The sequence below is a fragment of the Cherax quadricarinatus genome, chromosome 62 (assembly GCF_038502225.1).
Source record: "Cherax quadricarinatus isolate ZL_2023a chromosome 62, ASM3850222v1, whole genome shotgun sequence".
Taxonomy (NCBI): domain Eukaryota; kingdom Metazoa; phylum Arthropoda; class Malacostraca; order Decapoda; family Parastacidae; genus Cherax; species Cherax quadricarinatus.
In genome coordinates this window covers 8,538,989-8,556,915 of record NC_091353.1, presented here as the reverse complement: position 1 = coordinate 8,556,915, position 17,927 = coordinate 8,538,989, and the positions used below count along the sequence as shown (strand labels likewise).

At 44.7% G+C, this 17,927-nt stretch overlaps 1 protein-coding gene across 8 annotated transcripts in view; it reads left to right on the top strand.

Moving 5' to 3' along the window:
* Rcd1 (Reduction in Cnn dots 1) overlaps positions 1–17,927 on the top strand; it is a 130,250-nt gene that overhangs the window by 63,459 nt on the left and 48,864 nt on the right. For 7 of the 8 annotated variants that reach the window (XR_011393737.1, XM_070098370.1, XM_070098372.1 and 4 more), the window contains 3 exons: positions 480–741; positions 1,405–1,602; positions 17,627–17,841. Coding sequence is in view for 7 of the 8 variants with exons in the window: in XM_070098370.1 (XP_069954471.1) it covers positions 480–741; positions 1,405–1,602; positions 17,627–17,841 (675 nt within the window). In the remaining variant the exon portion in view is untranslated. The remainder of the gene's footprint in view (positions 1–479; positions 742–1,404; positions 1,603–17,626; positions 17,842–17,927) is intronic. The other variant, XM_070098371.1, reaches the window with a different exon arrangement.

Genomic DNA, 17,927 nt, shown 5'->3' with positions numbered 1-17,927 from the left:
GTGGGATACAGCTGGTGCATTGAAAGAAAGAAAGAAAGATATACCTCAGCACACCACTCGCCTTTTTTCCTTCATCAATTCTATGCTTAACCCCATCCTCCATAAACCCATCCGCTGACATGTCAACTCCCAAATATCTGAAAACATTCACTTCTTCCATATTCCCTCTCTCCAATGTGACACCCAATTTTTCTTTATCTAAATCATTTGATACCCTCATCACCTTACTCTTATCTATGTTCACTTTCAACTTTCTGCCTTTACACACCCTCCCAGACTCGTCCACTAACCTTTGCAATTTTTCTTTAGCATCTCCCATAAACACAGTATCATTAGCAAAAAGTAGCTGTGTCAACTCCCATTTTGTATTTGATTCCCCATAATTTAATCCTACCCCTCTCCCCAACACCCTAGCATTTACTTCTTTTACAACCCCATCTATTACTATTATTATTATTCCCACGTATATTATGTTTTAGGATGAGATTGGAGACTTCTTGAGTCACTTGTTGAGTGAGAGCAGTGGAGGAGGTGTAAACTCGTCATATTCCACCCATCCCTCCCAGAGCCAGCACGTGTCGTCCTCATCCGTCTACCCTCACGCCTCCTTCTCACCGTCCTTCACCAACCCTCTGCCTCCCAAGTCCCAGCGCAAGGAGAACATAAGGAAGAGGAAGGCTTCCACGGGCTGCTCCCTGGATGGCTCGGCACCGCCCTCTCCGGCAAAACTTTCCCGTCCTAGTAAGGCACACTGCTTGTCTGCACTTTGAGGTTAATTGTGTGTTGTCATAGGCTGTGTGATGTCTATTGTGTGTTATTGTTGTCTTGGCCTCAACCCCTCAGAGGAGGTTCTGTGATGCTGGTGAGGGTCTCTTGATCTATGGAATTGGATTGGTGCTGCAGTCTCTTGAGTAGAGCCTGAATGCCTTTTATTTCCCAAGGTGTTGTATGACCCCTATGGGAAAATACAATGCTGCACTGTAAGGGTTTGGAATATTTGTTATTTAGACTGACATCTAAACTGTCATATCTGTGTGCCTCTGGCAAGTCAGTGATAGTGTGAATGATGGCCAACATGTTAACAAGGTTTGCAAGGTAACATTTACGAAAGGATTCATAGAAACCGGCAGGTCGGACTTGAGTGCTGGAGAGTGGGAAGTACTGAGGGGTGTTAATGTTGCAGTTTTAATACTAATGTAAGTGTGCCTCTGGCAAGACAGTGATGGAATAAATGATGATGAAAGTTTTTCTTTTTTGGGCTACCTGGTGAGAAATGGCCAATGTGTTAATAAAAAAGAATAATAATAAACACTTATTTGCTGTATGGCCAACATGGGTTTAGCCATTTTTTCTTAATACAGTCATGTAATTATGGCTATGAGAGTGTTATTCATTGCTTGCCAGGTACTCCAGTCAGCACTGGTGGAAGTAACGTCAAAATACCTGTGGGCGTGTCAGCCTTGTCCTCTCCAGGGCTGACGTACAGTGGGGGCGAGTCTGCCTTGGTAACCCCATGCTCATCACCCTATCAGTCAAGTGGCCATACCCCTCTGAGTGAGTCACCCTCACTTGCCACCTCTTGTCTACCTAGATCTTCAGCAGGTAATTTACGGTTTGCCTCTCATCTTTTTTTTTGATGCACTAGATGTCTCTCATCGAGGTAGGGTGACCTGATAAAGAAGAAATGCTTTTGCCATCACTCACTCCATCACTGTCTTGCCAGAGGCACTCCCACATTATGGCTCAGATGCCCCTCTAAACTACAGTATCCCCACCCATCCTTCAGAGTACAGGTACTGTACTTCCCACCTCCAGGTTTCAAGTATAGCTATCCAGTTTCCTTGAATCCCTTCATAAATATTACCTTGCATCCCTTCATAAATATTACCTTGCATCTTAAAAACAACAACAGCAATAATAATAATAATAATAATAATAATAATAATAATAATAATAATAATAATAATAATAATAATGTGAACTGTGATGTCAACATGCTTCCGCAAGGCAACTGAATGATGGTGAATGTGTTTCCTCTTTTCTGCATCACCCTATCTTGGTGGGAGGCAGCTGTTGTGTTAACAAAACAATAATAATGACAACAACATTCACATACAACAGGCATGTGTGAGATTGTTAAATAGGAGTGAGTAGAGGCATATGGTTTTTTGTGACTTGATGAGCTGTTTGAGGGTGAACAAGGCAATATTTTGTGAAAGGATTCAGGGAAACTGGTAAGCGAAACTTTCCTGGAGTTAGGAAATATAATGCCTGCACTTTAAAGGAGGGGCTTAGAATATTTGCTGTTTAGAGGGACATTTAAACTGTTATATCTCTGAGCTGGCAATACAGTGATAGTGTGAATAGGGGTGAAAGTGTTTCTGTTTTGCATCACCTTGCCTTGTTGGGAGACAGCCAGCGTGTTAATAAAAAACAAGTGACATTGATGATAATTATTTAGCACTGTGCTGTTAGTTTGTTAGGTTTAAAGTTTTTTGACTTCTATCGGTAAATTATTGAGAGTATCATTAAAGAATATGGTGTTACAGTTGGTTATAAGGCTGTCTTAAAGGACCATAGGATGCTCTGCATTCTAATTTGATTTATTCTTATTGATTCTATATTAAATTTTTTTACATGTACAGTGGACCCTCGGCCAACGAAGGCATTGTCTAACGATAAAAGGTGATATAAAAAAGACCTGGAAAACCCTATCAGAAATTCTAGGAACAAAAAAGATGTCACGAAATAGCGCAATTGAACTAACAAAACCAGATGAACCCCAGCTCCCACCAACTGAAACAGCAATAAAAATCCAATAAAATCCCAAGCTCAAATACCCCACCCAATGACTACCTCACTGGCAACTACCCAAACACACTGTTCCTAGCTCCGACTAACAGAAGTCTCCCTTATTATCAACACACTAAAAAACAAGACAGGAGATTTAAATACCTTACCACCCTTTATAAACAAAAAAGCGTTGCAAGTGCAGTCACCAATCATTGCAACACTCTTTAACAAATCCATCGAATCCTCTACCTTCCCTACAGTTTTCAAAATAGCGAGGGTCACCCCGATCCATAAAGGAGGAGACCGAACAGACTTGAATAACTATAGGCCAATATCCAACTTACACCCTCTCTCTAAAATCTTTGAAAAATTAATTCATAAGCGAATCTATTCCTACCTCATCTCCCACAACATACTCAACCCTTGTCAGTTTGGGTTCAGGCCTAGTAAAAATACGAATGATGCTATTATACACATGCTAGAACAAATATACATTGCACTAGAGAAAAAAGAAGTCCCACTGGGGATCTTCATTGATTTACGTAATGCTTTTGATACAGTTGACCATGATTTGCTCCACATAAAATTGTCGCACTATGGTATAAGAGGGCACTCCCTCAACTACCTAAAGTCATACCTCAGCAACAGAAGCCAATATGTGTACACAAATGAAGCAAACTCTTCTGCACAGCCAGTTACAGTTGGTGTCCCACAGGGAAGTGTTCTTGGCCCTCTTCTCTTTCTCGTTTACATAAATGACCTACCAAATGCATCGTAACTACTCAAACCCACACTATTTGCAGATGACACTACATATGTCTTCTCTCACTCAAGCCCAGTCATGCTAGCCAATACTGTGAATACCGAATTACAGAAAATATCTACCTGGATGATGACTAACAAACTTACTCTCAACATTGACAAAACCTACTTCATTCAGTTTGGAAACAGAGCTACAGATGTCCGTCTTAACATAATGATAAACGGATCTCCTATCACAAAGCTCACAGAGGGAAAATTCTTAGGAATCCACCTTGATAAAAGACTCAAATTTCAAACACATGTACAACAAATTTCCAAGATCGTAGGCATACTATCAAAGATGCGGTACTATGTTCCACAGTCAGCCCTCCTGGCTCTATATCACTCACTTATTTACCCCTATCTCACCTATGGAATTTGTGCATGGGGCTCAACAACAATAAACCATCTCAGACCATTAACCCTTTCAGGGTCCGTGCCGTAGATCAACGGCTTTGAGTTGAGGGTCCAAACTGTGAGCTCAGCTCTCTCTGATAAGCTGTGATTGGTAAATTTGGGCTTAGATATGAGAGAATACATCTATGTGGTATGTGTGCACCACATAAAACAAATCCTGGAGCACACAGTGCATAATAAGAGAAAAAACTGAGACCGTAATTTTCGATTAAAACAGCAACTTTGCAGTGTTTTTTCATATGTTTTTTATAGTTGTATTTGCGATTTCTTGGTCTCATTTGATAGAATGGAAGATATGTTACAGAAATAGAGATGATTTTGATTGGTTTTAGTACTGAAAATGGCTTGAAATTGAGCGGAAATGTTAAATTTTTACCGATGTTCAAGAGTAAACAAATGACTTCACACGTCTAATACACGCCAGCTGGTGGGTCTAATATATGTTCACAAATGTGCTGATATTATTTATACAATTATTACAATATTGCATTACAGTAAATCTATTTTTTCGTTTGAATAAAAATTCATTATGTGAATTAAAAATCAAAATGGAATTAATTAGTAAAGCCTGAAAATGTAACTAATGAACAGAGGAAATGTTAGTTTAGTGCCAGGAATGCCTGCATTGTTTATTCTGGACCCTATTTTGAAATTGGAGTATTTTGAACTTTGCATTAAATTGGCCAAATTACCAATTTCCAATCACTTTATTTTGTAGTTGAAGCAGTTGATTTGGCGATTTCTTGTGCTCAGTCGATAGAATAGAAGTAATACTAGTGAAATAGCTAAGAATTTGGTCAACTGGAATAAGGTAATTGGCCTAAAATGTTAGTCAAAGTCTGCAAAATCGCCAATGCGTAAATATCGCTGACACATCAAAATTCGCGAGAGCATAATTTCGTCAATTTTCCACCAAATTTCGTACTTTTTGTTTTATTACCTTGAGAAAAAGATTCTCTACCATTTCATAAGAAAAAATAACAAAATTATTTTTTGAAAATTCTTGGACACTGGTGCACACTTTGAAATTTGGCCTCTGGACCCTGAAAGAGTTAATTACCCAACAAAAGGCTGCAGTCAGAATGATAACAAATTCCCACTACAGGCAGCACACTCCACCAATATTCAAAAATCTAAACCTACTCACCGTACAAAACATCCACATTTATTATTGTACCTACTACATACATAGAACACTTAACTCGGATATAAACCCTCCCCTCAAATGTCTCCTTACCAACCTCAACAGAACACATGACCATAACACAAGGCACAGATCACTCTTTGATGTTCCTCGTGTCCATCTCACACTATGCAAAAACTCAATGCACATAAAAGGCCCAAAAATCTGGAATTCATTACCTGTGAATATAAAAGAAACACTGTTTATAAATTCAAGTCTCTTCTTAAAAATCACTTACTCACCCACAACTAAATAAATACTGAATAATTGTATCCCATAAATGTTTAACCTGTGACCCTATCAAACTTTGTTTTTCTTTTAATTACGTTACCTAACAGAATACTCCATTCTACTGAATGCACAGCAACTCACTAAATGACCAAATGACCTGTCTTTGAAATACTCATTTGTGCTTAATTGTTATTTTTTTACTATAATTTTTACCATTGAATAATTCATTGCTTAGTTAATCTTAAGTTAATTTTAAACCTGCCCATAATGCTCTGCATACAAGGGGCTTTTGGCATGTTACACTTAACCACTGTATTTCTTTGTACTTCTGTGTATCATGTCCAAATTAATAATAAATAAATAAATAAATAAATAAATTCATCCAACGAAGAGTTTGAGCGTAAATATTTTGGCCCAACCACCGATGAAAAACTCAACCAACATGATTCATCCCAAACCTGTCCGTCCAGCCTGAGTGCCTCAGCTGCCCTGCCGTCATTGTTTACAAGCCAGGGTGGACGGTTCCACGCATATATTCGATAAATTTTGTATTATTCCATTGTTTTTAGTGCTTGTAACTGTTAAATAAGCCACCATGGGATCAAAGAAAGCTTCTAGTGCCAAACCTGTGATAAAAAGAGTGAGAAATACTATCAAAATACTATTGTACCACAGTCAGCTGCTGCTGCACCACCGTCAGCTGCTGCTGCACCACCGTCAGCTGCTGCTGTACCATGGTCAGCTGCTGCTGCACCACCGTCAGCTGCTGCTGCACCACCGTCAGCTGCTGCTGCACCACTGTCAGCTGCTGCTGCACCACCGTCAGCTGCTGCTGCACCACCGTCAGCTGCTGCTGTACCATGGTCAGCTGCTGCTGCACCACAGTCAGCTGTTGCTGCTGCTGCACCACTGTCAGCTGTTGCTCCACCACCGTCAGCTGTACTACTCAAAGATGTGGAGTGTTTTTGGTGTCGCTTAACGAGAAACAGTTACCGAGAAACAATTAACCCCAGAGGGTTAACCACCCAGGATAACCCGAGAAAGTCAGTGCATCATCGAGGACTCTAACTTATTTCCATTGGGGTCCTTAATCTTGTCCCCCAGGATGCGACCCACACCAGTCGACTAACAAACAGGTGAACCGGAAAAAATGCCTGGAACTATTGCTCATATTGGTGAGTTTAAGGCCAGCAAAGGTTGGTTTGAGAGATTTAAGAATTGTAGTGGCATACACAGTGTGATAAGGCATGGCGAAGCTGAAAAATTCCAACCCCAAGAAGTGTTCATTTGTGACGAAACAGGCCTGTTCTGGAAGAAAATGCCAAACAGGACCTACATTACTCAGAAGGAAAAGGCACTCCCCAGACACAAGCCTATGGAAGACAGGCTAACTCTTATGTTCTGTTGTAATGTTAGTGGGGATTGCAAAGTGAAACTTTTACTCATGTATCACTCTGAGAATCCCAGAGTGTTCAAGAAAAACAGTGTCTCATCACTCATCAATACTCTTTAATAAAGGTAAGTGTCATTTTAGCATTTGTTTATGTAGTTCTTGTGCATGTCTCATTGTTTTCTTTGTAGGGAAATGTGTATTTCATGAGAATTTTTTTTTTTTTAATTCTTTTGGCGGTCTGGAACGGATTAATTGGATTTCCATTATTTCTTATGGGGAAAATTAATTCGGCTAACTATAAATTCACCTAAATATAAGCTCTCTGGAACAGATTAATATTGTTGGTCGAGGGTCCACATTAATAGTTATTGTATCCCATTCTTAATTAATGTTTCATAATAATAATAGCGTACAATACCAACACATAGATTGAGTGGAACATGTATAGCAGTTGGGTATTTTTATTCTCAAAACAATAAGAATAACAAAAGCGGGCAATGTTTTTTTTGTTAACTTGCCAGCCATCTCCCACCAAAGCAGGCTAACCTAATAAAAAAAGTGAAAGTTTTTCTTTTAGCATTTATTAATTTTTACTAGAGAAGGGGGTTAAAAAAGGGCATACTTTAATGATATTTGACATGTAGCAAATGTGACCATGTGACTGAAGTGTTCAGGGGATGCAGGAGGGCCCCACTTATATAGCAGGTTAAGTTCCAGGCTACTGTAGGGCTTTCCTTATACAGCAGGTTAGGTTCTAGGCTACTGTAGGGCTCTGCTTATACAGCAGGTTAGGTTCCAGGCTACTGTAGGGCCCCACTTATACAACAGGTTAGGTTCCAAAATACAGAACTTTGGGGCTCTGCTTATACAGCAGGTTAAGTTCTGGGATACTGTAGGGGCCCTGCTTTTAGAGCAGGTTAGGTTCTGGGCTTCTGTAGGGCCCTGCTTATGCAGCATGTTAGGTTCTGGGCTACTGTAAGGCCCTGCTTATACAGCAGGTTAGGTTCTGAGCTACTGTAGGGCCCTGCTTATACAGCAGGTTAGGTCCTGAGCTACTGTAGGGCCCTGCTTATACAGCAGGTTATGTTCTGAGCTACTGTAGGGCCCTGCTTATGCAGCATGTTAGGTTCTGGGCTACTGTAGGACCCTGCTTATACAGCAGGTTAGGTTCTGAGCTACTGTTGGACCCTGCTTATACAGCAGGTTAGGTTCTGAGCTACTGTAGGGCCCTGCTTATGCAGCATGTTAGGTTCTGGGCTACTGTAGGGCCCTGCTTATACAGCATGTTAGGTTCTGAGCTACTGTAGGGCCCTGCTTATATAGCAGGTTAGGTTCTGAGCTACTGTAGGGCCCTGCTTATGCAGCATGTTAGGTTCTGGGCTACTGTAGGGCCCTTCTTATACAGCAGGTTAGGTTCTGGGCTACTGTAGGGCCCTGCTTATACAGCAGGTTAGGTTCTGGGCTACTGTAGGGCCCTGCTTATACAGCAGGTTAGGTTCTGGGCTACTGTAGGGCCCTTCTTATACAGCAGGTTAGGTTCTGAGCTACTGTAGGGCCCTGCTTATACAGCAGGATAGGTTCTGGGCTACTGTAGGGTGTTGCTTATACAGCAGGTTAGGTTCTGAGCTACTGTAGGGCCCTGCTTATACAGCAGGTTAGGTTCTGAGCTACTGTAAGGCCCTTCTTATACAGCAGGTTAGGTTCTGAGCTACTGTAGGGCCCTGCTTATACAGCATGTTAGGTTCTGGGCTACTGTAAGGCCCTGCTTATACAGCAGGTTAGGTTCTGAGCTACTGTAGGGCCCTGCTTATACAGCAGGTTAGGTTCTGAGCTACTGTAGGGCACTGCTTATACAGCAGGTTAGGTTCTGAGCTACTGTAGGGCCCTGCTTATACAGCATGTTAGGTTCTGAGCTACTGTAGGGCCCTGCTTATACAGCAGGTTAGGTTCTGAGCTACTGTAGGGCCCTGCTTACGCAGCATGTTAGGTTCTGAGCTACTGTAGGGCCCTGCTTATACAACAGGTTAGGTTCTGAGCTACTGTAGGGCCCTGCTTATACAGCAGGTTAGGTTCTGAGCTACTGTAGGACCCTGCTTATACAGCAGGTTAGGTTCTGAGCTACTGTAGGGCCCTGCTTATACAGCATGTTAGGTTCTGGGCTACTGTAGGGCCCTGCTTATACAGCAGGTTAGGTTCTGAGCTACTGTAGGGCCCTGCTTATACAGCATGTTAGGTTCTGGGCTACTGTAGGGCCCTGCTTATACAGCAGGTTAGGTTCTGAGCTACTGTAGGGCCCTGCTTATACAGCAGGTTAGGTTCTGGGTTACTGTAGGGCCCTGCTTATACAGCATGTTAGGTTCTGGGCTACTGTAGGGCCCTCCTTATACAGCAGGTTAGGTTCTGAGCTACTGTAGGGCCCTGCTTATACAGCAGGTTAGGTTCTGGGCTACTGTAGGGCCCTGCTTATACAGCATGTTAGGTTCTGGGCTACTGTAGGGCCCTGCTTATACAGCAGGTTAGGTTCTGAGCTACTGTAGGGCCCTGCTTATTCAGCATGTTAGGTTCTGGGCTACTGTAGGGCCCTGCTTATACAGCAGGTTAGGTTCTGAGCTACTGTAGGGCCCTGCTTATACAGCAGGTTAGGTTCTGGGCTACTGTAGGGCCCTGCTTATACAGCAGGTTAGGTTCTGAGCTACTGTAGGGCCCTGCTTATACAGCAGGTTAGGTTCTGAGCTACTGTAGGGCCCTGCTTATACAGCAGGTTAGGTTCTGAGCTACTGTAGGGCCCTGCTTATACAGCATGTTAGGTTCTGGGCTACTGTAGGGCCCTGCTTATACAGCAGGTTAGGTTCTGAGCTACTGTAGGGCCCTGCTTATACAGCAGGTTAGGTTCTGGGCTACTGTAGGGCCCTGCTTATACAGCAGGTTAGGTTCTGGGCTACTGTAGGGCCCTGCTTATACAGCAGGTTAGGTTCTGGGCTACTGTAGGGCCCTGCTTATACAGCATGTTAGGTTGTGAGCTACTGTAGGGCCCTGCTTATACAGCAGGTTAGGTTCTGGGCTACTGTAGGGCCCTACTTATACAGCAGGTTAGGTTCTGGGCTACTGTTGGGCCCTTCTTATACAGCAGGTTAGGTTCTGGGCTACTGTAGGGCCCTGCTTATACAACAGGTTAGGTTCTGGGCTACTGTAGGGCCCTTCTTATACAGCAGGTTAGGTTCTGGGCTACTGTAGGGCCCTGCTTATACAGCAGGTTAGGTTCTGGGCTACTGTAGGGCCCTGCTTATACAGCAGGTTAGGTTCTGAGCTACTGTAGGGCCCTGCTTATACAGCAGGTTAGGTTCTGGGCTACTGTAGGGCCCTGCTTATACAGCATGTTAGGTTCTGAGCTACTGTAGGGCCCTGCTTATACAGCAGGTTAGGTTCTGCGCTACTGTAGGGCCCTGCTTATACAGCAGGTTAGGTTCTGAGCTACTGTAGGGCCCTGCTTATACAGCAGGTTAGGTTCTGGGCTACTGTAGGGCCCTGCTTATACAGCAGGTTAGGTTCTGAGCTACTGTAGGGCCCTGCTTATACAGCAGGTTAGGTTCTGGGCTACTGTAGGGCCCTGCTTATACAGCAGGTTAGGTTCTGAGCTACTGTAGGGCCCTGCTTATACAGCATGTTAGGTTCTGGGCTACTGTAGGGCCCTGCTTATACAGCAGGTTAGGTTCTGAGCTACTGTAGGGCCCTGCTTATACAGCATGTTAGGTTCTGGGCTACTGTAGGGCCCTGCTTATACAGCAGGTTAGGTTCTGAGCTACTGTAGGGCCCTGCTTATACAGCAGGTTAGGTTCTGGGTTACTGTAGGGCCCTGCTTATACAGCATGTTAGGTTCTGGGCTACTGTAGGGCCCTCCTTATACAGCAGGTTAGGTTCTGAGCTACTGTAGGGCCCTGCTTATACAGCAGGTTAGGTTCTGGGCTACTGTAGGGCCCTGCTTATACAGCATGTTAGGTTCTGGGCTACTGTAGGGCCCTGCTTATACAGCAGGTTAGGTTCTGAGCTACTGTAGGGCCCTGCTTATTCAGCATGTTAGGTTCTGGGCTACTGTAGGGCCCTGCTTATACAGCAGGTTAGGTTCTGAGCTACTGTAGGGCCCTGCTTATACAGCAGGTTAGGTTCTGGGCTACTGTAGGGCCCTGCTTATACAGCAGGTTAGGTTCTGAGCTACTGTAGGGCCCTGCTTATACAGCAGGTTAGGTTCTGAGCTACTGTAGGGCCCTGCTTATACAGCAGGTTAGGTTCTGAGCTACTGTAGGGCCCTGCTTATACAGCATGTTAGGTTCTGGGCTACTGTAGGGCCCTGCTTATACAGCAGGTTAGGTTCTGAGCTACTGTAGGGCCCTGCTTATACAGCAGGTTAGGTTCTGGGCTACTGTAGGGCCCTGCTTATACAGCAGGTTAGGTTCTGGGCTACTGTAGGGCCCTGCTTATACAGCAGGTTAGGTTCTGGGCTACTGTAGGGCCCTGCTTATACAGCATGTTAGGTTGTGAGCTACTGTAGGGCCCTGCTTATACAGCAGGTTAGGTTCTGGGCTACTGTAGGGCCCTACTTATACAGCAGGTTAGGTTCTGGGCTACTGTTGGGCCCTTCTTATACAGCAGGTTAGGTTCTGGGCTACTGTAGGGCCCTGCTTATACAACAGGTTAGGTTCTGGGCTACTGTAGGGCCCTTCTTATACAGCAGGTTAGGTTCTGGGCTACTGTAGGGCCCTGCTTATACAGCAGGTTAGGTTCTGGGCTACTGTAGGGCCCTGCTTATACAGCAGGTTAGGTTCTGAGCTACTGTAGGGCCCTGCTTATACAGCAGGTTAGGTTCTGGGCTACTGTAGGGCCCTGCTTATACAGCATGTTAGGTTCTGAGCTACTGTAGGGCCCTGCTTATACAGCAGGTTAGGTTCTGCGCTACTGTAGGGCCCTGCTTATACAGCAGGTTAGGTTCTGAGCTACTGTAGGGCCCTGCTTATACAGCAGGTTAGGTTCTGGGCTACTGTAGGGCCCTGCTTATACAGCAGGTTAGGTTCTGAGCTACTGTAGGGCCCTGCTTATACAGCAGGTTAGGTTCTGGGCTACTGTAGGGCCCTGCTTATACAGCAGGTTAGGTTCTGGGCTACTGTAGGGCCCTGCTTATACAGCATGTTAGGTTCTCAGCTACTGTAGGGCCCTGCTTATACAGCAGGTTAGGTTCTGGGCTACTGTAGGGCTCTGCTTATACAGCAGGTTAGGTTCTGAGCTACTGTAGGGCCCTGCTTATACAGCAGGTTAGGTTCTGGGCTACTGTAGGACCCTGCTTATACAGCAGGTTAGGTTCTGGGCTACTGTAGGGCCCTGCTTATACAGCAGGTTAGGTTCTGAGCTACTGTAGGGCCCTGCTTATACAGCAGGTTAGGTTCTGGGCTACTGTAGGGCCCTGCTTATACAGCATGTTAGGTTCTGAGCTACTGTAGGGCCCTGCTTATACAGCAGGTTAGGTTCTGCGCTACTGTAGGGCCCTGCTTATACAGCAGGTTAGGTTCTGAGCTACTGTAGGGCCCTGCTTATACAGCAGGTTAGGTTCTGGGCTACTGTAGGGCCCTGCTTATACAGCAGGTTAGGTTCTGAGCTACTGTAGGGCCCTGCTTATACAGCAGGTTAGGTTCTGGGCTACTGTAGGGCCCTGCTTATACAGCAGGTTAGGTTCTGGGCTACTGTAGGGCCCTGCTTATACAGCATGTTAGGTTCTCAGCTACTGTAGGGCCCTGCTTATACAGCAGGTTAGGTTCTGGGCTACTGTAGGGCTCTGCTTATACAGCAGGTTAGGTTCTGAGCTACTGTAGGGCCCTGCTTATACAGCAGGTTAGGTTCTGGGCTACTGTAGGACCCTGCTTATACAGCAGGTTAGGTTCTGGGCTACTGTAGGGCCCTGCTTATACAGCAGGTTAGGTTCTGAGCTACTGTAGGGCCCTGCTTATACAGCAGGTTAGGTTCTGGGCTACTGTAGGGCCCTGCTTATACAGCATGTTAGGTTCTGGGCTACTGTAGGGCCCTGCTTATACAGCAGGTTAGGTTCTGGGCTACTGTAGGGCCCTGCTTATACAGCATGTTAGGTTCTGGGCTACTGTAGGGCCCTGCTTATACAGCAGGTTAGGTTCTGGGCTACTGTAGGGCCCTGCTTATACAGCATGTTAGGTTCTGAGCTACTGTAGGGCCCTGCTTATACAGCAGGTTAGGTTCTGGGCTACTGTAGGGCCCTGCTTATACAGCAGGTTAGGTTCTGGGCTACTGTAGGGCCCTGCTTATACAGCATGTTAGGTTCTGAGCTACTGTAGGGCCCTACTTATACAGCAGGTTAGGTTCTGGGCTACTGTATGGCCCTGCTTATACAGCAGGTTAGGTTCTGGGCTACTGTAGGGCCCTGCTTATACAGCAGGTTAGGTTCTGGGCTACTGTAGGGCCCTGCTTATACAGCAGGTTAGGTTCTGGGCTACTGTAGGGCCCTGCTTATACAGCAGGTTAGGTTCTGGGCTACTGTAGGGCCCTGCTTATACAGCAGGTTAGGTTCTGGGCTACTGTAGGGCCCTGCTTATACAGCAGGTTAGGTTCTGGGCTACTGTAGGGCCCTGCTTATACAGCAGGTTAGGTTCTGGGCTACTGTAGGGCACTGCTTATACAGCAGGTTAGGTTCTGGGCTACTGTAGGGCCCTGCTTATACAGCAGGTTAAGTTCTGGGCTACTGTAGGGCCCTGCTTATACAGCAGGTTAGGTTCTGGGCTACTGTAGGGCACTGCTTATACAGCAGGTTAGGTTCTGGGCTACTGTAGGGCCCTGCTTATACAGCAGGTTAGGTTCTGGGCTACTGTAGGGCACTGCTTATACAGCAGGTTAGGTTCTGGGCTACTGTAGGGCCCTGCTTATACAGCAGGTTAGGTTCTGGGCTACTGTAGGGCCCTGCTTATACAGCAGGTTAGGTTCTGGGCTACTGTAGGGCCCCACTTATACAGCAGGTTAGGTTCTGGGCTACTGTAGGGCCCCACTTATACAGCAGGTTAGGTTCTGGGCTACTGTAGGGCCCCACTTATACAGCAGGTTAGGTTCTGGGCTACTGTAGGGCCCCACTTATACAGCAGGTTAGGTTCTGGGCTACTGTAGGGCCCTGCTTATACAGCAGGTTAGGTTCTGGGCTACTGTAGGGCCCCACTTATACAGCAGGTTAGGTTCTGGGCTACTGTAGGGCCCTGCTTATACAGCAGGTTAGGTTCTGGGCTACTGTAGGACCCTGCTTATACAGCAGGTTAGGTTCTGAGCTACTGTAGGGCCCTGCTTATACAGCAGGTTAGGTTCTGGGCTACTGTAGGACCCTGCTTATACAGCAGGTTTGGTTCTGAGCTACTGTAGGGCCCTGCTTATACAGCAGGTTAGGTTCTGGGCTACTGTAGGGCCCTGCTTATACAGCAGGTTAGGTTCTGGGCTACTGTAGGGCCCTGCTTATACAGCAGGTTAGGTTCTGAGCTACTGTAGGGCCCTGCTTATACAGCAGGTTAGGTTCTGGGCTACTGTAGGACCCTGCTTATACAGCAGGTTAGGTTCTGGGCTACTGTAGGGCCCTGCTTATACAGCAGGTTAGGTTCTGGGCTACTGTAGGACCCTGCTTATACAGCAGGTTAGGTTCTGGGCTACTGTAGGGCCCTGCTTATACAGCAGGTTAGGTTCTGGGCTACTGTAGGGCCCTACTTATACAGCAGGTTAGGTTCTGGGCTACTGTAGGGCCCTGCTTATACAGCAGGTTAGGTTCTGGGCTACTGTAGGGCCCCACTTATACAGCAGGTTAGGTTCTGGGCTACTGTAGGGCCCCACTTATACAGCAGGTTAGGTTCTGGGCTACTGTAGGGCCCCACTTATACAGCAGGTTAGGTTCTGGGCTACTGTAGGGCCCCACTTATACAGCAGGTTAGGTTCTGGGCTACTGTAGGGCCCTGCTTATACAGCAGGTTAGGTTCTGGGCTACTGTAGGGCCCCACTTATACAGCAGGTTAGGTTCTGGGCTACTGTAGGGCCCTGCTTATACAGCAGGTTAGGTTCTGGGCTACTGTAGGACCCTGCTTATACAGCAGGTTAGGTTCTGAGCTACTGTAGGGCCCTGCTTATACAGCAGGTTAGGTTCTGGGCTACTGTAGGACCCTGCTTATACAGCAGGTTTGGTTCTGAGCTACTGTAGGGCCCTGCTTATACAGCAGGTTAGGTTCTGGGCTACTGTAGGGCCCTGCTTATACAGCAGGTTAGGTTCTGGGCTACTGTAGGGCCCTGCTTATACAGCAGGTTAGGTTCTGAGCTACTGTAGGGCCCTGCTTATACAGCAGGTTAGGTTCTGGGCTACTGTAGGACCCTGCTTATACAGCAGGTTAGGTTCTGGGCTACTGTAGGGCCCTGCTTATACAGCAGGTTAGGTTCTGGGCTACTGTAGGACCCTGCTTATACAGCAGGTTAGGTTCTGGGCTACTGTAGGGCCCTGCTTATACAGCAGGTTAGGTTCTTGGCTACTGTAGGGCCCTGCTTATACAGCAGGTTAGGTTCTGGGCTACTGTAGGACCCTGCTTATACAGCAGGTTAGGTTCTGGGCTACTGTAGGGCCCTGCTTATACAGCAGGTTAGGTTCTGGGCTACTGCTGTAAAGCAAAAATCACTGTAAAGTGAATCATAGCTTTTTTCACTTTCAAATGCATATAAAAGCCTGATAACATGTTTACACTCATACATTAAGTGAACAATAGAGGTATGTCTAAAAAATACATATATAGCAATAGATATAGCAATGTGGCAGATGTTGCAAGTATATGGAATAGGTGCTAAGTTACTAAATGCTGTAAAGAGTTTTTATGAGGATAGTGAGGCTCAGGTTAGGGTGTGTAGAAGAGAGGGAGAATATTTCCCGGTAAAAGTAGGTCTTAGACAGGGATGTGTAATGTCACCATGGTTTAAACGTTTAACCCTTAAACGGTCCAAACGTATATATACATTTTTTCAACATTTGAAAGTACTATGTAAAAAAAATGTCAATCATCCTTTTTTTTTTTACATTTGAAAATGTGTAAAAAAAACTTTTATCTACATTTTTTTTTATATATATATTTTTTTTTTTCAAATTAAATCATATCCTTTATTTTTTTGTACAGTACAGTGTGTAGTTCACATGTAATAAGATATTGTCAAGCACAAAGAAAGCCACTAGCATGTTTGAGCATATGTATTTATGGTCATTAAATGTATACAAATAAGTATATAATGAATTAGATATATTATATGAAAATATGTAAAAAAAAACATAGATCTACTTTTGGGGCACTATGGATATGAATGTCGATCTATTTGGACCGTTTAAGGGTTAATATATTTATAGATGGGGGTGTAAAAGAAGTAAATGCTAGGGTGTTCGGGAGAGGGGTGGGATTAAATTATGAGGAATCAAATACAAAATGGGAACTGACACAGTTACTTTTTGCTGATGATACTGTGCTTATGGGAGATTCTAAAGAAAAATTGCAAAGGTTAGTGGATGAGTTTGGGAGTGTGTGTAAAGGTAGAAAGTTGAAAGTGAACATAGAAAAGAGTAAGGTGATGAGGGTATCAAATGATTTAGATAAAGAAAAATTGGATATCAAATTGGGGAGGAGGAGTATGGAAGAAGTGAATGTTTTCAGATACTTGGGAGTTGACGTGTCGGCGGATGGATTTATGAAGGATGAGGTTAATCATAGAATTGATGAGGGAAAAAAGTTGAGTGGTGCGTTCAGGTATATGTGGAGACAAAGAACATTATCTATGGAGGCAAAAAAGGGAATGTATGAAAGTATAGTAGTACCAACACACTTATATGGGTGTGAAGCTTGGTTTGTGAATGCAGCAGCGAGGAGGTGGTTGGAGGCAGTGGAGATGTCCTGTCTAAGGGCAATGTGTGTTTTAAATATTATACAGAAAATTCGGAGTGTGGAAATTAGGAGAGGGTGTGAAGTTAATAAAAGTATTAGTCAGAGGGCTGAAGAGGGGTTGTTGAGGTGGTTTGGTCATTTAGAGAGAGTGGATCAAAGTAGAATGACATGGAGAGCATTTACATCTCTAGAGAAGGAAGGCGGGGTAGGGGTCGTCCTCGAAAAGGTTGGAAGGAAGGGGTAAGGGAGGTATTGTGGGCGAGGGGCTTAGACTTCCGGCAGGCGTGCATGAGCGTGTTCGATAGGAGTGAATGGAGACGAGTGGTACGTATTTGGGACCTGACGATCCGTTGGAGTGTGAGCAGGGTAATATTTAGTGAAGGGATTCAGGGAAACCGGTTATTTTTATATAGCCGGACTTGAGTCCTGGAAATTGGAAGTACAGTGCCTGCACTCTAAAGGAGGGGTTTCGGGATATTAGCAGTTTGGAGGGATATGTTGTGTATCTTTATACGTATATGCTTCTAAAATGTTGTGTTTCTGAGCACCTCTGCAAAAACAGTGATTATGTGTGAGTGTGGTGAAAGTGTTGAATGATGATGAAAGTATTTTCTTTTTGGGGATTTTCTTTCTTTTTGGGTCACCCTGCCTCGATGGGAGACGACCGACTTGTTGAAAAAAAAATAATTAAAATATTTTCGTCCTTAACTTATAGTGAGTGGTTAATATATTTATTGTAGGAAGTCTGAATAAACGAAGAATGCATTAGTGAAACGCTGTTAAGCAAGACATTGTAAAGAGAAGCAGTTCAGTGATTTGTGTAAGCAGTGTGGGTGTGCCTAATTATTTTCACATCTTTCACAGGCACTCCTCAAGCTTCTCCATGTAATTCACTCAAGCGCAAATACACAAGAAAATCAGAGTCTCGGCGTTACCCTAAGATGAGGAGCCTCACTGCAGATCTCTCGTCAGGCTTGTCGTCGTTCTCCACTACCCTGACTTCATCCCTTGTGTCATCTCTAGCCTCAGTGGATTCTCCAGGAGCCAGTGTGGAAGAGTCTCTGACTGCTCAGTCTAAGGTTGGTGCCAGACCCCAGCTGTCACATTTAAAAGTATTACAAAATGTTAGATTTGATGAGGCTACAACATATGCGTTGGCATTCAC